This window comes from Eurytemora carolleeae, unplaced genomic scaffold (genome assembly GCF_000591075.1).
Source record: "Eurytemora carolleeae unplaced genomic scaffold, Eaff_2.0 scaffold1008, whole genome shotgun sequence".
In the NCBI taxonomy this organism is placed as follows: Eukaryota; Metazoa; Arthropoda; class Copepoda; order Calanoida; family Temoridae; genus Eurytemora; species Eurytemora carolleeae.
The window spans coordinates 110757-130750 of record NW_019396908.1 but is presented as its reverse complement, the minus strand read 5'-3'; the positions used below and the strand labels follow the sequence as shown (position 1 = coordinate 130750).

General features: G+C 32.8%; 2 protein-coding genes across 2 annotated transcripts in view; both read left to right on the top strand.

Annotated features, from left to right (window-relative positions):
- Nucleotides 1–661: 661 nt before the first annotated feature.
- On the top strand, nucleotides 662–4275 carry LOC111709973 (uncharacterized; the record flags this gene model as incomplete). The annotated part of the gene is made up of 2 exons (XM_023483956.1): nucleotides 662–796; nucleotides 2967–4275. Coding segments are annotated over 2 exons (1358 nt in total), but the record flags the coding sequence as incomplete, so codon positions are not given.
- A 9572-nt stretch (nucleotides 4276–13847) lies between these two features.
- The window catches only part of LOC111709976 (mitogen-activated protein kinase kinase kinase 11), a 23432-nt gene continuing 17285 nt past the window's right edge, over nucleotides 13848–19994 (top strand). The window contains exons 1-6 of the mRNA XM_023483958.1: nucleotides 13848–14129; nucleotides 15347–15435; nucleotides 15953–16945; nucleotides 17755–17839; nucleotides 18801–18910; nucleotides 19366–19449. Coding sequence (XP_023339726.1) covers nucleotides 15375–15435; nucleotides 15953–16945; nucleotides 17755–17839; nucleotides 18801–18910; nucleotides 19366–19449 — 1333 coding nt within the window. The 5' untranslated portion in view covers nucleotides 13848–14129; nucleotides 15347–15374. The remainder of the gene's footprint in view (nucleotides 14130–15346; nucleotides 15436–15952; nucleotides 16946–17754; nucleotides 17840–18800; nucleotides 18911–19365; nucleotides 19450–19994) is intronic.

Below are 19994 nucleotides of genomic sequence, written 5' to 3'. Positions count from 1 at the left end.
GGAACTCAGAAATACGCAGGGGTGACAAGCAGACTTTCTACACGCAGCATGGCTCGCGTAACACTGTTTTAGATGTTATATTAGCAGTAGAAATATATTTTTACAAGAATTTGATTAAGCATGATTTTAAATAAAGAATTACAAAGTTATTGAGAAAGAAGGAAGTTTCATGAAAAAAATAGTGGCATATAAATGATTAGAATAACATGATTGTTAATGATAATCATGAAAAACTAAGAATTCATTCAAGAATGTTTAATTTCTGTGGATTAAAGATTAATGAAAAACATTTAATTCAATTTTGAGAAAATTTTTATTCTGCATTTTTACAAAGAATTTCATGATTTTAGGTATAAAAAGTTTCTTATTTTTTTAAAAAGTAACATTTTATTCCGGCAAAGCAGGTTTCCCTTTTTATTTCGCAGATTTCAATAAAAAAACATTTCTATGAAATCTGAAATAAATAAATTTCTGTACCCAACTTTTTGTGTTTTCATATGGGAAATTATGCTTTTGTTGGAATTTTTAGTTTTTTGGTTGTTTTCAGTTTAAATTCAAGATTTTCAATGCCGCATTATGTGCGTGATTAAAATCTTAAATTTAAACCTTAAACAAACAAAAACAGTAAAAAAAATATAATAAATAGATATAACTATTACAGGAAAATCCAGAACGTACCTAGCACAGACTGCTGATGAAAATGGAAATAAAAAAGCAGGATTTGAAAATGAGTTAGCCTTAGACATCCAAGAAAATGATGAAGAACCTCAACTATTAGTTGATTTGAACCCCAAAGGTAAAGCTTTTTAAGATTGATTCATAATTTTTTACTTAAATAATTTATTTTGAGTAATTTTTACAATATTTTTAAATATTTATATGATTTCAAATGAAGATATTTTGAAATTTCTATACTTCTTGTTCTTCATTTTCTTCTTGTTTGTACATCTTTTAATTATATTTTGGCTAATTTTGAAAAAAAAAAAATTTTTGAAAGTCCTTTTAACTTTACAAGAAAGAACTAATATTAGAGGATCTTGCTTATTTCTGACCTCTGTATTAAATTGAGAGGATCTTGCTTATTTCTGACCTCTGTATTGAATGGAGAGGATCTTGCTTTCTTTTTTTCTGACCTCTGTATTGAATGGAGAGGATCTTGCTTTCTTTTTTTCTGAACTCTGTATTGAATTGTTTACTCATATGAGTTACATCACTAAGCAGAACACCAATTTCTGATATTTTCTGGGGGACAGGGAGGGGGGAGCGATTTTCTTACCCCCCCATCCTGGCGGGGAGGGGGATGTCTTCCAATCCCCCATCTCTAATATCAAGAGACTTTCCTTCCAATTTTTGCTGTTCAATTTTCTTCTTTTTTTCTTGCTCCTTGCTTCTTGTTTCTACACTTGGAGGCCTCTCCAAATAGTTCTTTTTACATTGAGTTGTGGAGCAGGTAGGAGAGAGATAAGGGTGTTTGTAGGAGGAGGAGTAAACAAGATTGCTCCCAACTAAGGGGAATTTTAAGAAAAACCATAGCTGCACCCCTTATTCAAAATGGGGAGTTGTAAGCCTTTAAGCTCCATTTAGAGGAATATCCCACAGCAGTCCAGTACTCAGGGCTGATTAAGTAAAAAACTGGTTTCCTTGTACAAGGCTTGAGAACTTGTTAAACTCCTTCTTTCAGCTGCAGCAGGCTAAAGATGAAGTCCAGGACCGCTATAAGATAGGTTTACTCTCTTCTGAGGGTGATTAGCAACTGAGTTTGATTCATAATAATTCCCAATGATAATAATAACAATAACTATTTCAGACAAAGTAAAGTACATATTACAAATTCTAATTTAATTTCAATAAAATGTTATCACTTAATCTATAATACTAATACTAATAATAATACTTTATAATTTGCTGAAATGTAAAATTCAAGATTGTATATTTAATTCAAAATTGTGTAATCAGGCAATCACAAGAATATTATTGACTAAATTATATAAAAATAATTTAATTATTTTGCTCTTATCAAGATTATAATGCAAGGAAAGTTAATTGCAGTTGCGTAGTTTTCTCTGGGCGGAATTTGTAAACAAGAATAGATGCATCCTTGTTCGTTTAGTATCCGAGGAGGATAAAAGCATTAAATTTTGATAATTTTGATAAATCACATAACAGTTTCTTAGAACCAGAATATTTCATTGATTTTTTATAAGAAAGATGGATCCCATGTCAGGCTTCGACATCTGTCTTGTGTTTACATTTACGCCTAGAGACGTACAATTCAGTACAAGAAATACGTACACCTCTGAAATAAGTTTCCTCGTATTACAACCATAGTTCTTATTTTGTTTATCCAAGCCACTGGGAATATTTCAAATTATTTTAATTAAAAATTCTTAAATTCAACTTGCCAGTAATATTTATTCTGCTTTACTGAACTGAATATTCAATAATTAAGAATGAATAAACCCCCACGGCGCCACTTTGCGCTACCTGGTGGCCAAAAACGACAACTAATTATTCCTTAATTTGAATAAATTTTTTAAAAATATTTTATTCAAAAATAAGACTATAACATAACGTAAGTGAAGAGTCGAGTTATCAATTTATGGTTTACACAATAAAGTTGCAAAGATACGATATTGCTGATAATAAGAGTTTGAGGCAATAAATCAGCTTCTTTGAGGATTTTCATTTTGTACCCATTTCTATTACAAGGAATTTAGTCTTTTTCACAAGCTCCAATTATCTAATCCATAATTGTGATCTTGCTATTCAAGAAAACATTAAAAAAAATTTTAACTGAGTACAGAATAATTCAATATGAATGATAAGTGTTTTCAAAAGTTTTGATTAGCAAAAATTATTTAATTTTGGATTTATTTAAAAAAATTACAGTGTGCTCAGCAATTGATAACAGCAGATATATAGAAAATTTGGAGAGAAAATTAAATGACAAATATTTTTGTGAATAGGTCCTGGTGCATCATTGAGAGCTTTTTCTCCTAAAACATCAAAGTTCTGCGATGATCCTGATCTCTTATCCTGTCAGATCGCTGACATTAGTTCTGATATTCTTGGAAAGAAAAGTATTCTGCTCCCTGGGAATTTAGAATTAAAATTCAAGAACAAAATTCCGGGGAATGACAATGCTTACAATTATGAAGGAGATGGAGCCAGTCTTATAGTTACTTACAATCCTGAAAGCAGTGCGATGAGTGGAACAGCTAATTTAGAAGATGGAAGAACTTTTGTACTTGAGCATATTGGAGTAGAGGGGCATATATGGAAAGAAATGGATATTCAAAAGCTTGATCAGCTGTCATTGGTTAGGAATGGTAATAGAGGTGAAGCTTTTTATGTTTCAGATGCTATTAAGTTAAACCCTGGTAATGTCAATAGAGGAGAATGGTCAAATCAGTTACCTGAAAAAACAACAGACAATCATACCATGGCCTATATTTCAGTAAAAGTTTACTTTACTAAAAAGTTTGCAGATGTTACAAACAACATTAATGACTTTGTGGATAAAATGATAGCTATTACTAACCAAGGATTTCTTAACAGCAAGGTTCCAATTACTGTAGTCAAAACTTGCATAGAGGAAGCTAACCTTGAAGAAATGGATTCTAGCCTTGAAATGCTTAAAAATTTTAGAACTTTAAAAGGAACAACAGAAAACCTTAGACAAACTGCAGATACAGCAACATTACTTGTATCCAGTATGAAAGATGCTTGTGGGAGAGGATACACTAACCAATTTGATGGGAATGCAATTAGTGTTGTAAAGAAGAGCTGCGTTGAAACCTTTAGCTATGGCCATGAACTTGGTCACAATTTGGGTTGTCAACACAACGTTGAACAGGATATTAATGAAAATTACCCATATGGCCATGGAAGCTTTATTAAAAATCCAAATGACCCATCAAGGGGCTATCGCACTATGATGTCTTATGTTAAAGATCCTAATAATCCAAAAGCATTTCCCAGAATAAACAGTTTTTCTAACCCTGATGTAATATATCCTAGAGTTAACAAAAGAACTGGAGATCCAAAGACATCAAACAATGCTGCTGTGTTGCTACGAAACAGATTTATTATGGCTTCTGTGGGAGATGAGACTCAAAAGTGCTTTTTATTCAAGTGTGAAAATAATAGGTGTTCAGAATCTTCTGATTTGAAGATTAAAGAGTGGTGATTCAATATGCAGAGTACAGATTGGAAAAATAGTTGGGTAAAATGATAATGTATGGGTGGAGGAAAAAATAAAACTTTATCACACAATTGTTCGTTTTTGTTCATAAGTTAAAACAAATTGAGTATTTCTATTAAAACGTTATTAGGCAAAGTTGTTTTCTTCTTCAGATATGGATTTGAAAATTTGTTTTCTATTCAAAATTTCATAATGTTATATTGACAAGTAAAAGAGATGTTACAAAATTTTTTGAAAAATATTAAAACAAAAAACAAGAAAAAAGGAAAAACAAAACTATATTTTTAAAAATGTTTCTGAAAAATGTATAAAACAGAGTAGCAGTTCTTTAAATTTTGTTTTTTACTGAGTTTTAAAAATTAAGTAACCTTCCAAAATAAGCTCTCCATCAAGAAACAATTTTGCGGAAAATCCGCGGAAAATGTCGACAGCTATTCTGAGGGCATGGGGCGTAGGGAGACTTTCTGGGGAGGGCGTCGTGGTCTCGAATTTCCCCAATTGCCGCATGTCATTACTATAATTCCAAGAGAGAGACAGAGGGGGGTTGAATTTTGTAGATCCTCAGTAAATAATTTTAGTCGAATGCCTGTGTAGAATCTGACAGCTTGTGCGGTAGGGAGAGGGGGAGGAGCTTTGATACGAGTGTGAGTTTTTAATCATTTTTAGGGCTAAAATAGGTACGATTTTCACTTTTTAAGTTTTAGTTAATATTTCTTCAACTTTTTTACAATAACAGTGGGTGGGGTGGGGAGAGGGGGAACATATCAGCTTTGATACGAGAGTGAGTTTTTATCATTTTTATGGCTAAAATAGGTTTGATTCACTTTTTAAGTTTTAAGTAATATTTCTCTAATTTTGTTACAAAAAAAAATTTGCGAATAATATGAATTTGATAGGTTGGGTTACATTGTTTATCTGATCTGGATACAAATGTTAAGGATGGATACAAATGTTATATATTTGTGTTGACTTGAAAAGTCACTATAATAAAATAAAGAGATCTAAAATGGATATTTCTAACATTTATTTAAAACGAAAGTGTTTTGAAATATTTGCATTGTTAAGGATGGATACGAATGTTATGAATTTGATATAGGTTGGGTTTGATTGTTTATCTCATATGGATACAAATGTTAAGGATTGATAAGAATGTTATGAATTTGATATAGGTTGGATTTGATTGTTTATCACATCTAGATACAAATGTTAAGGATTGATACAAATGTTATGGATTAGAGATAGGTTGGTTTTGATTGTTTATCTCATCTGGTTACAAATGTTAAGGATGGATATGAATGTTATCAATTTGATATAGGTTGGGTTTGATTGTTTATCTCATCTGGATACAAATGTTAAGGATGGATACTAGAGATGTCATCGATAGTGTAACGTAACATAAAATGTACGTTTTTGTACGTTACGTTACAATAATGTGTAATGTTTGGATATATTCTATATAACTTTAACGTTAAACGTTAACGTTATAGGAGCTCATACCTAACGGTAACGTTAAATGTTAACTTTAGAGGAACAAACCCCCAACTTTAGCGTTTTCTGGTAATGTAACGTTATTTTTCAAATATCTACATCTTGTTTGACCTATAGGTAAAGAAATGTTTTGCTTCCATGAGGAGCTTGAAAGTCTAATGTTTGAAAAATTAATTGTGATTTGATTGAATATCGTAACGAAAGGATTTTTTTGTTTCAAAATTCAACTTATAAAAAGTGTAATGTTGTATAACTAAATAATGCATTACTGTTTATGAAAACGTTTTGAAACGTTTTCCCTTATAGTATAATGAACAATTCAACGTTTCAGAAATGGGTTATTATTTTAATAATCGGGAAACCAAAGTTTTTTTACAGAGTATAAATTTCAATAATGTAACATATAACAATTATAAAATGTAATTATGTAAATCAAAACGTTTCATAACTTTTCTTTGAATACTAAATTGATTAGTCTAGCGTTAGATATATACGTCTGTTGAAAATGTTGTTTATAAAACGTTAGGCTATGAGGGCTGAGTTTTAATTTCAAAAGTATAACAATAATTCTGCCAATCAAAACATTTCAAAACGTCTCTAATCTATCAATGTAAGAGATTTGACTGAAGATTATGACAGCAAAGACTAATGGTTCTAGATAAAAGGAAATGAATTTATGGCACAAACTCTAATTTTCATATACTACACCTTTGCAACCCGATTTCGTAGACAATTAATATGGAAATATTCAAGGTTTAAAACAACACCCTGTAGAGAAAAAGCTAACCTGAAGGAAAATTTTAACCCAATTTACTAGGGGGGGGGGGGGTCAAATTGTCCCCCCTATCGTTTTTTATGATTACTCAAAAATTATTTGACCTAGGAAAGTTAAATTTTCTGACTTTTTTAACTAACACATGCCCGTCACTTCAGGCTCAAAGCTGGGCTTTTATACCTACTGCCTGATCGTCCTCAGGCATACCAGACTAAATCTATATTTAGACAAACTTCCAGTCATTGGAAATCAACATTTCATAGCTCTTGGGAAAGCTTATAACAACACCAACCAGATTGCACAATTTTTGCAAAGAAATTTTGCACAGATACCTTTAAATGGAATTTGCACATTTTTAGTATTGAAAAATTTTGCAATTTTTTTTCATATTTGAATAAGGGCTTTTCAAAAATATATAATTTTTTGTACTTTGTGCAACTTTTATTTTGCGCACTTTTTGCTTGATAAATAGATTTCGCAAAAAATATTTGGATTTACAAAAAATTTTCTTTTTTGCAGATTATTAAAGTAGAGCCCAAGGGCTTTCAAAAAAGGTATCAAATGTTATATAAATAAATCACAATAAGAAAATAGAGGGGGGGGGGGAGTTAATTTGCCCCCCCCCCCGGGGGCTCAGCTACATTTTGCTTAGTCACAATTTGCCTAATCACATTTTGTCTATTCACAACTTGCTTAGTCACATTTTGCCTAGGTAACATTATGCCTAATAACATTTTGCCATTTCCAATTCCAGTCCAGAACAATTCCATGTAAGAAATAATGTTTTCAAAATGGTATTTTCTAAAATCTAAATTCCAGAACAGAAGTTTAACCGTATTTAACTGTCTATAACTAAGAATTTTTGAGTTTTGAATAGTTTGAGAAGAATATTAAAAAAAATTATATTTCACATTTCTCTTGTCATGGTTTTTTATTTAAATAAATTTGCCAAAACAGAGAAAATGGGTTTTTGCCACACACTCTAACTTTTCCACCCTTTATCAATTAGCAACCCGATGTTGTAGATCTTTGATATTTCAAACTATGAATACTGCTAGATCAAATAGTCTAAGTTTGAAATATCATCGTTTTACACCATCTAGTTGCAAAGATATAGGGATTAGAATATTTGAGTTTGTAGCAAAAACTCAATTCCTTTCAGAAAGATTTTCAAAAATAAAATCAGTTTTGAATATAAGCAAATGCAGGTCAAATGTTTTGAGCAAAATGTCTGTCCCTCTTAGTCTTATTTACTCTTTAATGTTTGCTTTTTGTTATAATGTCATTTTTTTTAAAAATAGACGACTGAAGGAACTACACTTAAAAAGTATAAAGTATAAAGACACAAAAATAAAAATATAAGTTCAACAAATCTTAAATGGTTGCGGAAATATAGATTATTTTTTCTTCAAAAGTAAAATGAAGTGCATTCAGAAATAAGTTATTTGGGAATTTTTTTCTATCCATTACAATAGTGATATAAGGTTTAAAATATTTTTTTTTTGTATTTGAGAAGCTTATTCTTTACCTTTTTTTCTAAGATTAAGGATTCTAATATACCATCGTAAATATGGTATGTTAACGTTTTCATTTTTTTTTGAAAAACAATAGTTTCGTTTTGAAAACGACGAAGAAAAATCAAAAACAAAACGATTTTTTTTTCAAAAAGTTTGTTTTTTAAAAGTAGTCATTTTTAAACCAATCGTTTTGAAAAACTATTGTTATTAAAAACGATCGTTTTTCAAAACGATAGTTTTAATAAAATCCGTCATTTCGCTAACGATCATTAACAAAACGCAAAAATAATGTTGCATGTAATTTTTTCTTCAAAAATGATCGTTTTTCCAAAAACAACTGATTTTATAAAGTTCGTCGTTTTGTTAACGATCCTTAACATAATTGCCAATACATTTTTTCAAAAACGATCGTATAAAAATGGTACAAATCGTTTCATAAAAACGATCGTTTTCTAAAACTAGTGGGTCATTTTTAAAAGGATATTTTTTTTCAAAAACAAAACGATTGAAAAACGAAACAAAAAACGATCGTTTTCAAAAAAGATTAGCAACCCTACGTACAGCAAAAAGTAACATATGGAGACAAATTAAAATTTTATATAAGAAATGGTCAGGTTTAGGAGAAGCTGTTTGTACTCATCCTCTAGTTTGCAGGAAATTTTTTTAATTTATAAAAATATTGGCTATACGTGTTTCACAAATTTTCAGTGATACCAATTTATTTACATATAATTGAAACACATCTTACATTTCCAGTTTTGGGTTTTATTAGCTTCTTAAAATCAAATGAAAAACAGGCAACATATCTATCTTACAAAACTATAATGGGTGATTAGTTAAAAATTTAGTTTTTTAGTCATTAATTTTGAGCTTTGCTTAACTTTGTGCGTTATTTTTTATCTAATTTCTGGTTTCTTTGTACCTAAAAAGTCTTTCCCCCCCCCCCATGGCTGAAATCCTGTGTCTGCTCTAAACAATTTACGGAATTGAATAAAACTCTCCTCAACTCAGGTAAACCATTTTAAACTCAGAAATGGATTTTAAATAAAACCCCGACAGATTAGGCTATAAATGAAAGAATTTGGAAAATTATCATAAACTGGACAAACTTTCAATTGAAAAGACAAGAATATAAATGTAAGTTTAATACAGGGTGTCCCGCATCACATTAGATTGTTTGTAGCTCAATTATGCTTGTAGAGACAATTGTCTAAAGATTTCAAAAGATTGAAACGTTCTAAAATGGTATTAGGCTAATACAAAATTGCATGCATGAAAATACAATGATAACTAGAAAACTATGGAATAGTTAGACGACTTTTAGAAACAAATTATCACTTTAAAAAGTCCAAGGAGCATGAGTCAGGCCCGTAACCAGGGGGGGGTGGAAGGGTGCAGGTTCACCCCCTTTCAATTCTGAAGGGGGGGGTGCAGTGACGAATTTGCCCCCCCCCCTCCCAGTTTCATATAAAAGAAATTGTTTCTCATAATTTTCTAAAATCTAGTTACCCTTGGTTAAAAGGAAAAAATTCATCCATTTATTTTGGAATATAATAGCCATTTTTGGGAGTTTCAAAAACATTATTTTAATTGCTAGGATATTTGTCATTTTTTTGAGTACTCAAAAATTCACTAAGAATGCCTCAATGTCTCAATGTCAATTCTGTCAATAAATAAACTCTTTTAAAAAAAACAGTAGAAATTTTATTTTATATTCATCTTCATAATAGCATGATGAGGCCGAGGGACAAGAAGCCTTGATTTTAAATAATGAATTTTTTCCTTAAGCTTAAGTACCATTCATTTATTTTTTATGTATATTGTATATGTAAACTGAAAAATTTCAGACACTAAAATGTAATCCTTAAAAGCTTAAATACACTTGTTAAAAAGGTTATTCTTTATAGCGTACATTGACAATGTAATAAAGAAAACCATCACCATAAAAACAAACCAAGCATTGCTTTTAAAAAAACGAGATCGTTCTTTCCTGAGAATGAACGGAACGATCAAGAACATCCCATCATTCCGAAGAAAAAATCAATGCTTAGAACGTGTTCTTAAAAATTTTGGAATGATTGGTACAAGAACGGAATGGAACGGAACAGGAATTTTGCTTGAAAAGAACGGTTAAAATTGTGACGGGTTCTTATAATCAAGAATGCATTCTAAACGCATTTTAAATCAGGAATGTGTTCTAAATCATCTAGAAATAGTTAAAGATTTTTTAATTTAATCACCTGACCCCCCTCCCCTCCCCCCACTTTAAACACACCATCCCCCCTTTCCCCGGTCTCTGCTAAACTGACAACAGACTACACAGCAGGTTTCAGTTTAACTTCTGTATATGATACATATTTAAGGATATTAGTTCTCCCGCCCCTCCCCCCGCTCTCACAAAATTATACATTGCTCAGCCCAGAAATAATCTAAGCTTATTCTTTTAACCATAAATTTAAAATATATGCTTTAAAGTATTATTTACGGCTGTGAGGAACTTTTTATTAAAAAATCGGGTTTTTTTTTACTTTTTAACCAACTCTTTTCTATAAAACTTTTTTCTTGGATGGAATTGTTTGTTACTTAGAACGGAACGGGGGATGGAAACGTTCTTTCGTTCTTCTACTCAGAACGGAACGGAACGGGACAAGAGAACTTCCTTGTCCTTCTTTTCCATGGTTTTCTGGTTCTCACTGTAACAAAATATCTTATTTTGATTACACGAACCTTAAAATGTTAACCAAAAAAGTTTCCATTTTAATGTTCATCCATGTGTGAACGAAATAAAATAATAGAAACTTAAAAATTTGAAAACTGTTGAAACAATTATGAAACTCGATTATTTTAAAATCTAAAGTATTTCCATTCTTGTATCTGCAGCTGCATAATTTGTAAGTCGAATAGTTAAAAAACATTGATTTTTAGATAGAAAAGCAATTCCGTTGCTCTGAATACCGCGCAATTCTGCGAATATTTAATTGCTTCCTTTTTCGCAATTTTTAGCGCAATTGCGCGCAATGAAATGGCGCAAGCGGAAGCAACCAGTGCACGAAATGAAATTCCGATTGGAAACCAGTCACAGCAATTGTGCATCGTAAACACTACAGATCCATTTAACTTACAAGTGAACTTTTAAGTGTCTAATAAAACTATATTTGCTTAGTAAAACATCAAATACACTCCTTTTACCCCCCCCCCCCCTCGAACGACCCTGAATATAATGTTCGTTTTTTGCCGTTAAAGCTTGTGGAACGCTCAATGGCGTATACTGAAATAAATCTAGGAAAGGGGGTGGGGCGAAATTTGCGCGACGGGCAACATTTTTCCCCCTCTCCTAGGAGCTACTACGGGGGGGGGGCAAAATTTGAACTGTAAATTCAAAACATTTGGCTTCTTTGATATCAGGCGTTTTGCTTTTCTCTTTTTTTTCTTGTGAAAATTCTACACAAATTATTTAACAAAAACTATTTTGTTATGTGATATATTTCAATCCGTAGATGACACAGCAATATCAGTGAGGAAGAGGGTGTTTCAGAGTATTGAATGATTCCAATGATAATTTTTATACTCTTTTCTCTCTCTTAATCCAAATAAACAATAATCCGCTAATACCTTCAAGAAAAACTTAACTTAAACTTAAATTCGATGAGATGAAATAAAGGACAAAGGTCCAGAAATTTCTGGACTCCAGAAAATAATTATGACTTGTAAAAGTTTCTGTTGTGAAAATAAAGTAGAAGTACAAAATCATATAACAAAGTTCTTATATAGAATTCATTTATGTGTTTGCAATGGCTGGCCAAACGGCTGAATCAAATGGGCTGAATTTTAGTGAGTAAACTCATGGATACCTTTGGGGATGACATAAGCTAAATGAATTGTTTTTTGTTTTAATTTGATTCCAAATTCAAATCAAATTCCATGGTCATCGCCGAGCACTTAATATCTAGTTTGTAATAAAAGAAAGATTACAAAACGGCAGTGCTATATGAATAAAGTAAATTAAATCTAAATTTTAAAAATGGCATTTTACTACCTTTGTGGCTTGGCATTTAAAAATTGCATTCTAGACAGGGGCAGATACAGGATGTAAGCAGGGGCGGATACAGGATTTAAGTGAGGGGGGGGGGGCAAGATTTTTTAGGATCAAAAAAATTAATAATTATAGGAATAAAAAAAGGTGGCGCAGGCGAAAATTTTTTTGACTTAAAAGACTCAAAAAGAGTCAAAATTAATGACTAAAGACTAAAAAATTAGATTTTTAACTTTTAGGAACAAAATTAAAGGATTAGAACAGAAATTTAGGAACAATTAAAATATTGTTAAGGAATAAGGAACAAAAATAAAGGATTAGGACAGGAATTTAGGAACAATTAAAAGACTGTTCAGGAATTAGGAACAAAATTAAAGGATTCGGACAGGGATTTAGGAACAATAAAAAGATTGTTCAGGAATTAGGAACAAAATTAAAGGATTCGGACAGGGATTTAGGAACAATGTAAAGATTGTTCAGGAATTAGGAACAAAAGTATAGGATTAGGACAGGGATTTAAGGTGGGTCGGACACAGTATTAGGAACAGGAACAATAATAGGAACATTAGCAATTTAAGAACAAAAAGAAATTACTAGTTATACTTAAATGCATGAAAATTAGGAACACTATTAAAATTTTGATAAATGAGTGTTGATTAAGAAACAATAATGAACAATATTATAAGTTAAGTTATAAGCTCTTCAACTAGGAGGGTATCTTCATAGGTTGAACTGTTTCTCATAATTATAAACCTCGGATATTTATATATCTCCTCATAATCTAATGATACTAAATACTCTTCAAGTATATATTTATTATTGAATTTGCCAAGGAGTCAAAACTAAAAAACGAATAATCGCACGTGATTGCCCTTTAACTTAAACATAACTGGAAAAGTATATTTACGATAGACTTGTGGCCGTAGCGCCCGGCCCCCTAGCCTGTCCTAGCCGCGGCGCTCGGCCCCCTAGCCTGTCCTAGCCGCAGCGCTCGGCCCATGGAAATTGTCTTAACCTAACCTAACCCTCAAATAATACTAAATAAACAGCTAGCGTAGGTCCGATATTGCAGTAGGTTGGAAAGTTAGTAGGTCAGAAGTTCAGTAGGGGGGGTGTTGCGTATAGACGATGTAACATTACCGAAGAAATTATTTAAAATATTGAAAAAGACGACCTTTAAAATTTCATGTATATAAGTTGATTCTTGAATTGACCAATGGTAGAATAGATTGTTTTGTTTCAGCAAATCAGAGGAAAGAATAAACTCAATAACTTGTTAATAAAACTAAAAAGGGTGGGAAAAATAAATAAAAAAAAATTCTCTAAATGCTAAAACCTGATATTGAAGGCTTCTTTAAAATAAAATTTAATTCTGAGTTTCAGAATTATTTTAAATCTACGAAATAGCTCCACCCCCGGGACTGGTAATCCTTGATTCTCTGGCACTCCCGTGTATTCCAATGGTTAAAGATGGACTTGAATAAAAATCTGAGAATTTAGACAAATTACTTCACAGTTACACTGTACACATTTCAATACAATTATGAACCAGTGACATTCCAATGAAACGCGTTAACTCTAAAGTTGTGACGAAATTAAGAATAAATATTTATTTATGACATGGACCATAATGGTCTTTAAACAGGGATTCGAGTCTTATGAATTTGATATAGGTTGGGTTTGATTGTTTATCTCATCTGGATACAAATGTTAAGGATTGATACAAATGTTATGGATTAGAGATAGGTTGGGTTTGATTGTTTATCTCATCTGGATACAAATGTTATAGAAATCTACCGGATTTCTATAAAGTTTAATTTGAGGTCTTAAACCTACCAATTCCATTGTAAACCGCATAAACAGTCGCTTGAAATTACATTTACATTTTACAGTCCCAATTGTATTAAAAATATGTTTAGGTGGTCGTGTTGGAAGAACTCCAAGTACTCCACGAACTCCCGGAGTTACTCCTAGTAGAGCAGCAAGTACTCCTGGTAGAAGTAGAGCAGGGAGTGCTCAGGGTAGATCAGGGACTCCCGGTACTCCAGGAACTAGTAGAACACCTTCCAGTGGAGGAAGGACTCCAGCCACTCCGAGCACTCCATCCAATAGGTCAATTGGTTTTTTCGCTGAATCTGGGAAATTAAAGTGGAAAATGAATGAAAAGGGAATGTTGGAGATGGTGGAGGGGAAGGGGTTCCTGCCCTTATTTTTGGTTCAAACCTTTCATTTTTTTGGCTGGACGCCTGATTTGTGTTCGAATTTCCTACAGTAAAATAAAATTGGACACTAACTCAAATGACCTCTAATGACCTTTAATGATGTCGACAAATAGAAAAGGTTTTAACTATGGCTTGATGCATATCAAACGAAAACTAAGCACCCAGGGAATACAGTACCAGAAACGAATCTAGTGTTTAACCTTTTAATGACCCCGCAACGACCTATAATGAGCTCCAAAATGAAATAGTTTTAACCATAACTTTATGCATATCAAACGAAAGCTAGGAACTCAGGAGTTACATTAGCTGCAACAAATCCAGTGTTTGACCTTCAAATAACCTATAACAACCTTTAAAAACATCCAAACTGGAAATATTTTAACTATGGCTTTATGCATATCAAACGAAAGCTAGGAACTCAGGAGTTACATTAGCTGCAACAAATCCAGTGTTTGACCTTCAAATAACCTATAACAACCTTTAAAAACATCCAAACTGGAAATATTTTAACTATGGCTTTATGCATATCAAACGAATGCAAGGTACCCTGGCAATACAGTAACAGTAAGGAATCCCGTATTTGACATTATAATGACCTTTAATGACCTTCAAATTAAAATTGTTTTTAAATTTGGCTGTATGCATAATAAACTAAAGCTAGGAATCCAGGCAATACAGTAGCAGCAACAAATCTAGTTTTTGACCTTAAAATCACAATCATTATTGAGTTTTTTCTAGCTCTAACGTGGTTTTAAGGATGCCATTTACCATTTAACATTTAACATTTAACATTTAACATTTACCATTTAACATTAATGTGACAATTAGCTTGACATTTAAAACATTTTTGTTTGATCAAGGGAATTGTTTGGTTGCTTAATACTTGTTTAATTTTATGTAAAAAGAAATGAAAACGAGACCCCAAGATATTTTCTGTTTTAAAATTCTTGTCACTGTGTTTCGGGTTTTTTTTTTTAAAAGGAAATATTCATAATATTATATTTAATGCTTTTATTATTTTTATATTATATTGATAATTAACCATATTTCGAACCTATTAAACTAAATCAATTTTGTAATATTTGTTATATTTCAAATTTACTTCAGGAGGAATGGTCGAGTATCCTTGTCCAGTATGGGGAGCAGCACGAGCTCCGAGCGGGAGAAACTGGGACTATCATCTGTTCTCTCTCCAGGTTACATATCATCTAGTGTGCTTCGCGCCATTTTTTCGTTAAAGGAACTCCCTCCATATATATGGACTGACGTGTCCAATTCACAATGTATCCCTTTAGCTTTGTTTTATCAATTATAGATATTCTCTATAACAAAATTAGACCTGCGGATTTCTTGCTTCAGAAGCACTGTAGAAAATGTTTAAGTTAAACCCTTTTCCACCTAGGAAAAAGACAATAACTTTCACATTATTGATCAAATAAAGGTTTAAAGGGTACAATTGTGAATCGGTCATGTACCTCTGCAATCCAATTTGTTATGCTTCATGGGAACACATGAACCCTCTAACAGACGTAAACCAGCGCTCAAGAAAAAAATTTAGATACTTCGAAAATTTTCGATATTTATTAAATATGGCTCCCTTCACTCTGATTTAATTGAGTAAGCAGTTTGAGTTTGTTGAATTAGAACAGGAATAGATCAAATATTCATGTTTTCAAGCTTCAAAAATATCCCCTAATTTTAGAATATTTTCAGGTCGAGGAATGTTAGTTCATTCTCCGCTGGGTAATAATCCCATTCCAGTACACAAACCTACCCATTCATCCTCGGTAGACCAGACGGAGGAATTAATGGTTAACTCCGTGGCCAAGTCCATGTGGACGGCCATCTACGATTATGATGCCCAGGGTGAGGATGAATTAAACTTGACGAAAGGTGATGAAATCGAGGTGCTAAGTAAAGATTATAAAATCTCCGGGGATGAAGGATGGTGGACGGGTAAATGCCAGGGTAAGGTCGGAGTCTTCCCGTGTAATTTTGTAGCACCCTGTGATCTGGATTTTTCAAATTTATCCAAGGAAGAATTGAAACGGTTCTATCCCCCGCATATATCCTGGTCTGAACTCCAGGTGGGGGAGGTAGTTGGTGCAGGAGGATTCGGAAAGGTTTTCAGAGGTTACTACCGAGGTCACGAAGTTGCCGTGAAAGCGGCCCGACGAGACCCTGACGAAGTTCCCGAAGAAACAAAGAATAAAGTGCTCCAAGAAGGAAAACTGTTTTGGCTTCTCAAACATCAGAATATAGTTGGACTACTTGGAGTGTGCCTAGAGGAACCAAACCTTTCACTAGTTATGGAATTTGCCCGCGGAGGAGCTCTAAATCGGGTTCTGGGTGGACGAAAAATCCGACCAGATGTCCTTATCGACTGGGCGATTCAGATCGCCCGAGGCATGGCCTATCTTCATCATGGTGCTCCCATATCCCTAGTCCATCGAGACCTCAAGTCTTCCAATGTGCTAATCCTCGAAATCATTGATAAAGATGATGATCTGTTGTTTAAAACCCTGAAAATAACCGATTTCGGTCTAGCCCGGGAGTTTGCAAATACAACGAAAGTAACCGCTGCCGGGACGTACGCATGGATGCCTCCTGAAGTGATAAAAACTTCAACCTTCAGTAAAGCATCAGATGTCTGGAGCTATGGCATTCTTCTTTGGGAACTATTGACGGGAGAAACCCCTTATAAAGGTAAAATTAGCAGAGTTTTTAAGGAACTGTAAGCGTAATTTCAAGTGACACTCCATGCTAAGATGGCAAGGCCCGATTTTCATCGGTATCCTTGAAAATTCTGTCTGAGATAGCCATGTTTTCATTTATTAATACTGTTTATTTTCGTTTTCGGTTTCTCTTACATGCGCATTTCTTGTTTATAAGATAATCGAGAAATTATGAGAACTTGCCACTTTTCTAGTCAGAATTACGATGTTAATTCCACTTCTGATGGGTCTCAAATGAATCATAAAAAAATTCAGAATAATACTGCAATCTCATTTCAACTACCATACATTTCCGGTCACTCCCTTTACATCGGTCATTGTTATCTTTGCATGGAGGGTCCCTTGATATTACGAGTATATTCCCTTCACAGCTCATTTTAAGATACATTTTAGTATTGGGGTGTCATCAACGATTTACAGAAGTAATTGCAATTCATCTAAAAATATTTTTTAACTGATTTTACCATTTATTTGACTGGCCTTTGTTGTAGAAATGTACGATTTACTTTTTGGAGAACCGTCAAATTTGTGTATTAAGGGGGAGTAAAGGTTTAAAAGATAGATTTTAACAGTCGTGAATAAAATTTTTTTAATGAAATTTAACCTTCTTTAAATTATCTAATATCTATCCGGAAAACTTATTTTAGAAATCTGACGCCTAAATAAAAAAAATGCTTCCCTTGATTTTTTATTTTGCTCGGATTTGTATATTTTCTCTTATTATCAAATTATTCTTATTGTTTCAAAAATTACCTATTCAATGATAATTTTTTTGTTCAGGAATTAATGACATGGCAATAGCATACGGGGTAGCTATGGGCAAACTGGCGCTACCCATTCCTTCAACATGTCCTGAAGACTGGAGGTTTGTTTCTCTTAACATTTTCAAAATGAAGGGAGATAAATAGATATAACAATCCTGAGATTGGTTCATCTTGAATAAAAATTGTGGAAATTTGTAACGATTCAATGATTTGGATAAAAAATAGTTATTATTGAATTTGCCAAGGAGTCAAAACTAAAAAACGAATAATCGCACGTGATTGCCCTTTAACTTAAACATAACTGGAAAAGTATATTTACGATGGGGTTATTCTCAAAAATATATAACCCTGCTGCAGATGTAATGCGTTAGGTAAGAGGTGGTCGGCAGGACAGTAGTGGACATATTGGTTCACTATTTTTGAACTTATCCTTAGAAAGTATCTAGGGGGCTAATAGTTTTCCACCTGCCAGCCTATTAATCTAGACTGTACACTGTACAGTGTACAGTGTACACTATTAAATGACGGAAGGAGATTATGGCCTAACCTATATATATAGTATAATAATGAAATATGCAGTACGCTCTCGTTATATTTCCCGGCCTAAGAATTAGGAAAAAAGTAGCGTATATTAGGGCTATATACACTTTAACCTCGTTTAAAAGTGTTTAGAAAATTGTGAAAACACCAAACATGATAACATATGATTGAACATGTATCTATCAGGAGGATATAAAGCAGAAGGAAGCAGAGCTGGCTGAGCGTGAGTTGACGCTGCTGCAGAGAGAGCTGAATATGATGATAGTTCAGCAGCAGGCGCATAATCAAACTCCTACTCCCAGGAAACGGAAAGGAAAGTTCAGGTAAAAACAGGGATTAAACAGATATGAGCCTACACATTAGCGAAAACACAAATTAGAATATTAGAATAAATTCCTTAATCTCTCATTGGTCAAACAGATATCAGCCTACACGTATTACAACATTGTTCCTTTATTACTCATTTTTTTTATTTTTATGTTTTTTTTTATGAATAAATAAATTATTTATCTGTTAATTTAGAGGATTGATGGAAGGATGCTGGGAATATGATTGTCATGCCCGGCCTAGTTTTAGTTCTATTCTTCAGAGTTTAGATACGCTTGCTCATTCAACATTTAACAGTCTTCCAGGTGGACACATTTTTCTAACGAGAATAAAACATAATTCAATCCTATTATTTTTAAATTGTTGTCCGGAGAATGGGATGGGGGGGGGGGGGCGGTTATTTTTTTAATGTTAATGTTTCTCCTTATACAAATCTTTTTTTTTATTTTCTTCAATCTCGACCATTTTACGCACAAATTAGATTCTAGACACATATTGAAAATTGCAAAATTAAGAGATCGGGGGACAACAGATAACATCTGGAGATTAAAAAGAAGGGAGAGGGGGGTGGGTGCAATCATACCTAACATCTGGGAACAAAAAAATTTAGGGGGGTGCAATCAAACTCAAAACATCTGGGTATCAAAAATAATGTTTTTCTAAAAATGGTCTGGGGTGTAAACATGAAAATATAGTTTTCAATTGGTGGGAGGATGCGTGGAATGATTATCTAGAAAATATATTCCCCTTTATTTTCCAGGAGATAGTTTCCACCTGATGCAACAGGATTGGAAGGTAGAGATCGCTGACCGTCTTACAGAGATCAGAGTTAAGGAAAATGTATGTATATAACTTCATGAATCTTAGGGTTAACAAATTCTTCTAAAGGACAGTCGCTTTGACCATAAGTGCCCCTCTGTTTATAGAGTGGCAAAGATATTTTAGCAATCATGTTTTTTTTGCTCGTAGTGATCAATTTTAACAGTTTCTTTTATCGTTTAATTTGCTGTTGTAGAAGGAAATCCGCAAGCAATTTTATACAGAAAAAAATCATTGATATTTCATTCATGATTTAACAGTTGCTAATCAATCTTTCTCATCTAAAATAATGCCGCAAGTCCCTTTAAAGTCCTGCTTCTCGCATCTTATAAGATATTTAATTGATGGCTCTGAATTTATTTTAAAATAATAAGTCCTCAAAACACAAATTAGAATATTAGAATAAATTCCTTAATCTCTCATTGGTCAAACAGATATCAGCCTACACATTAGCGAAAACACAAATTAGAATATTAGAATAAATTCCTTAATCTCTCATTGGTCAAACAGATATCAGCCTACACATTAGCGAAAACACAAATTAGAATATTAGAATAAATTCCTTAATCT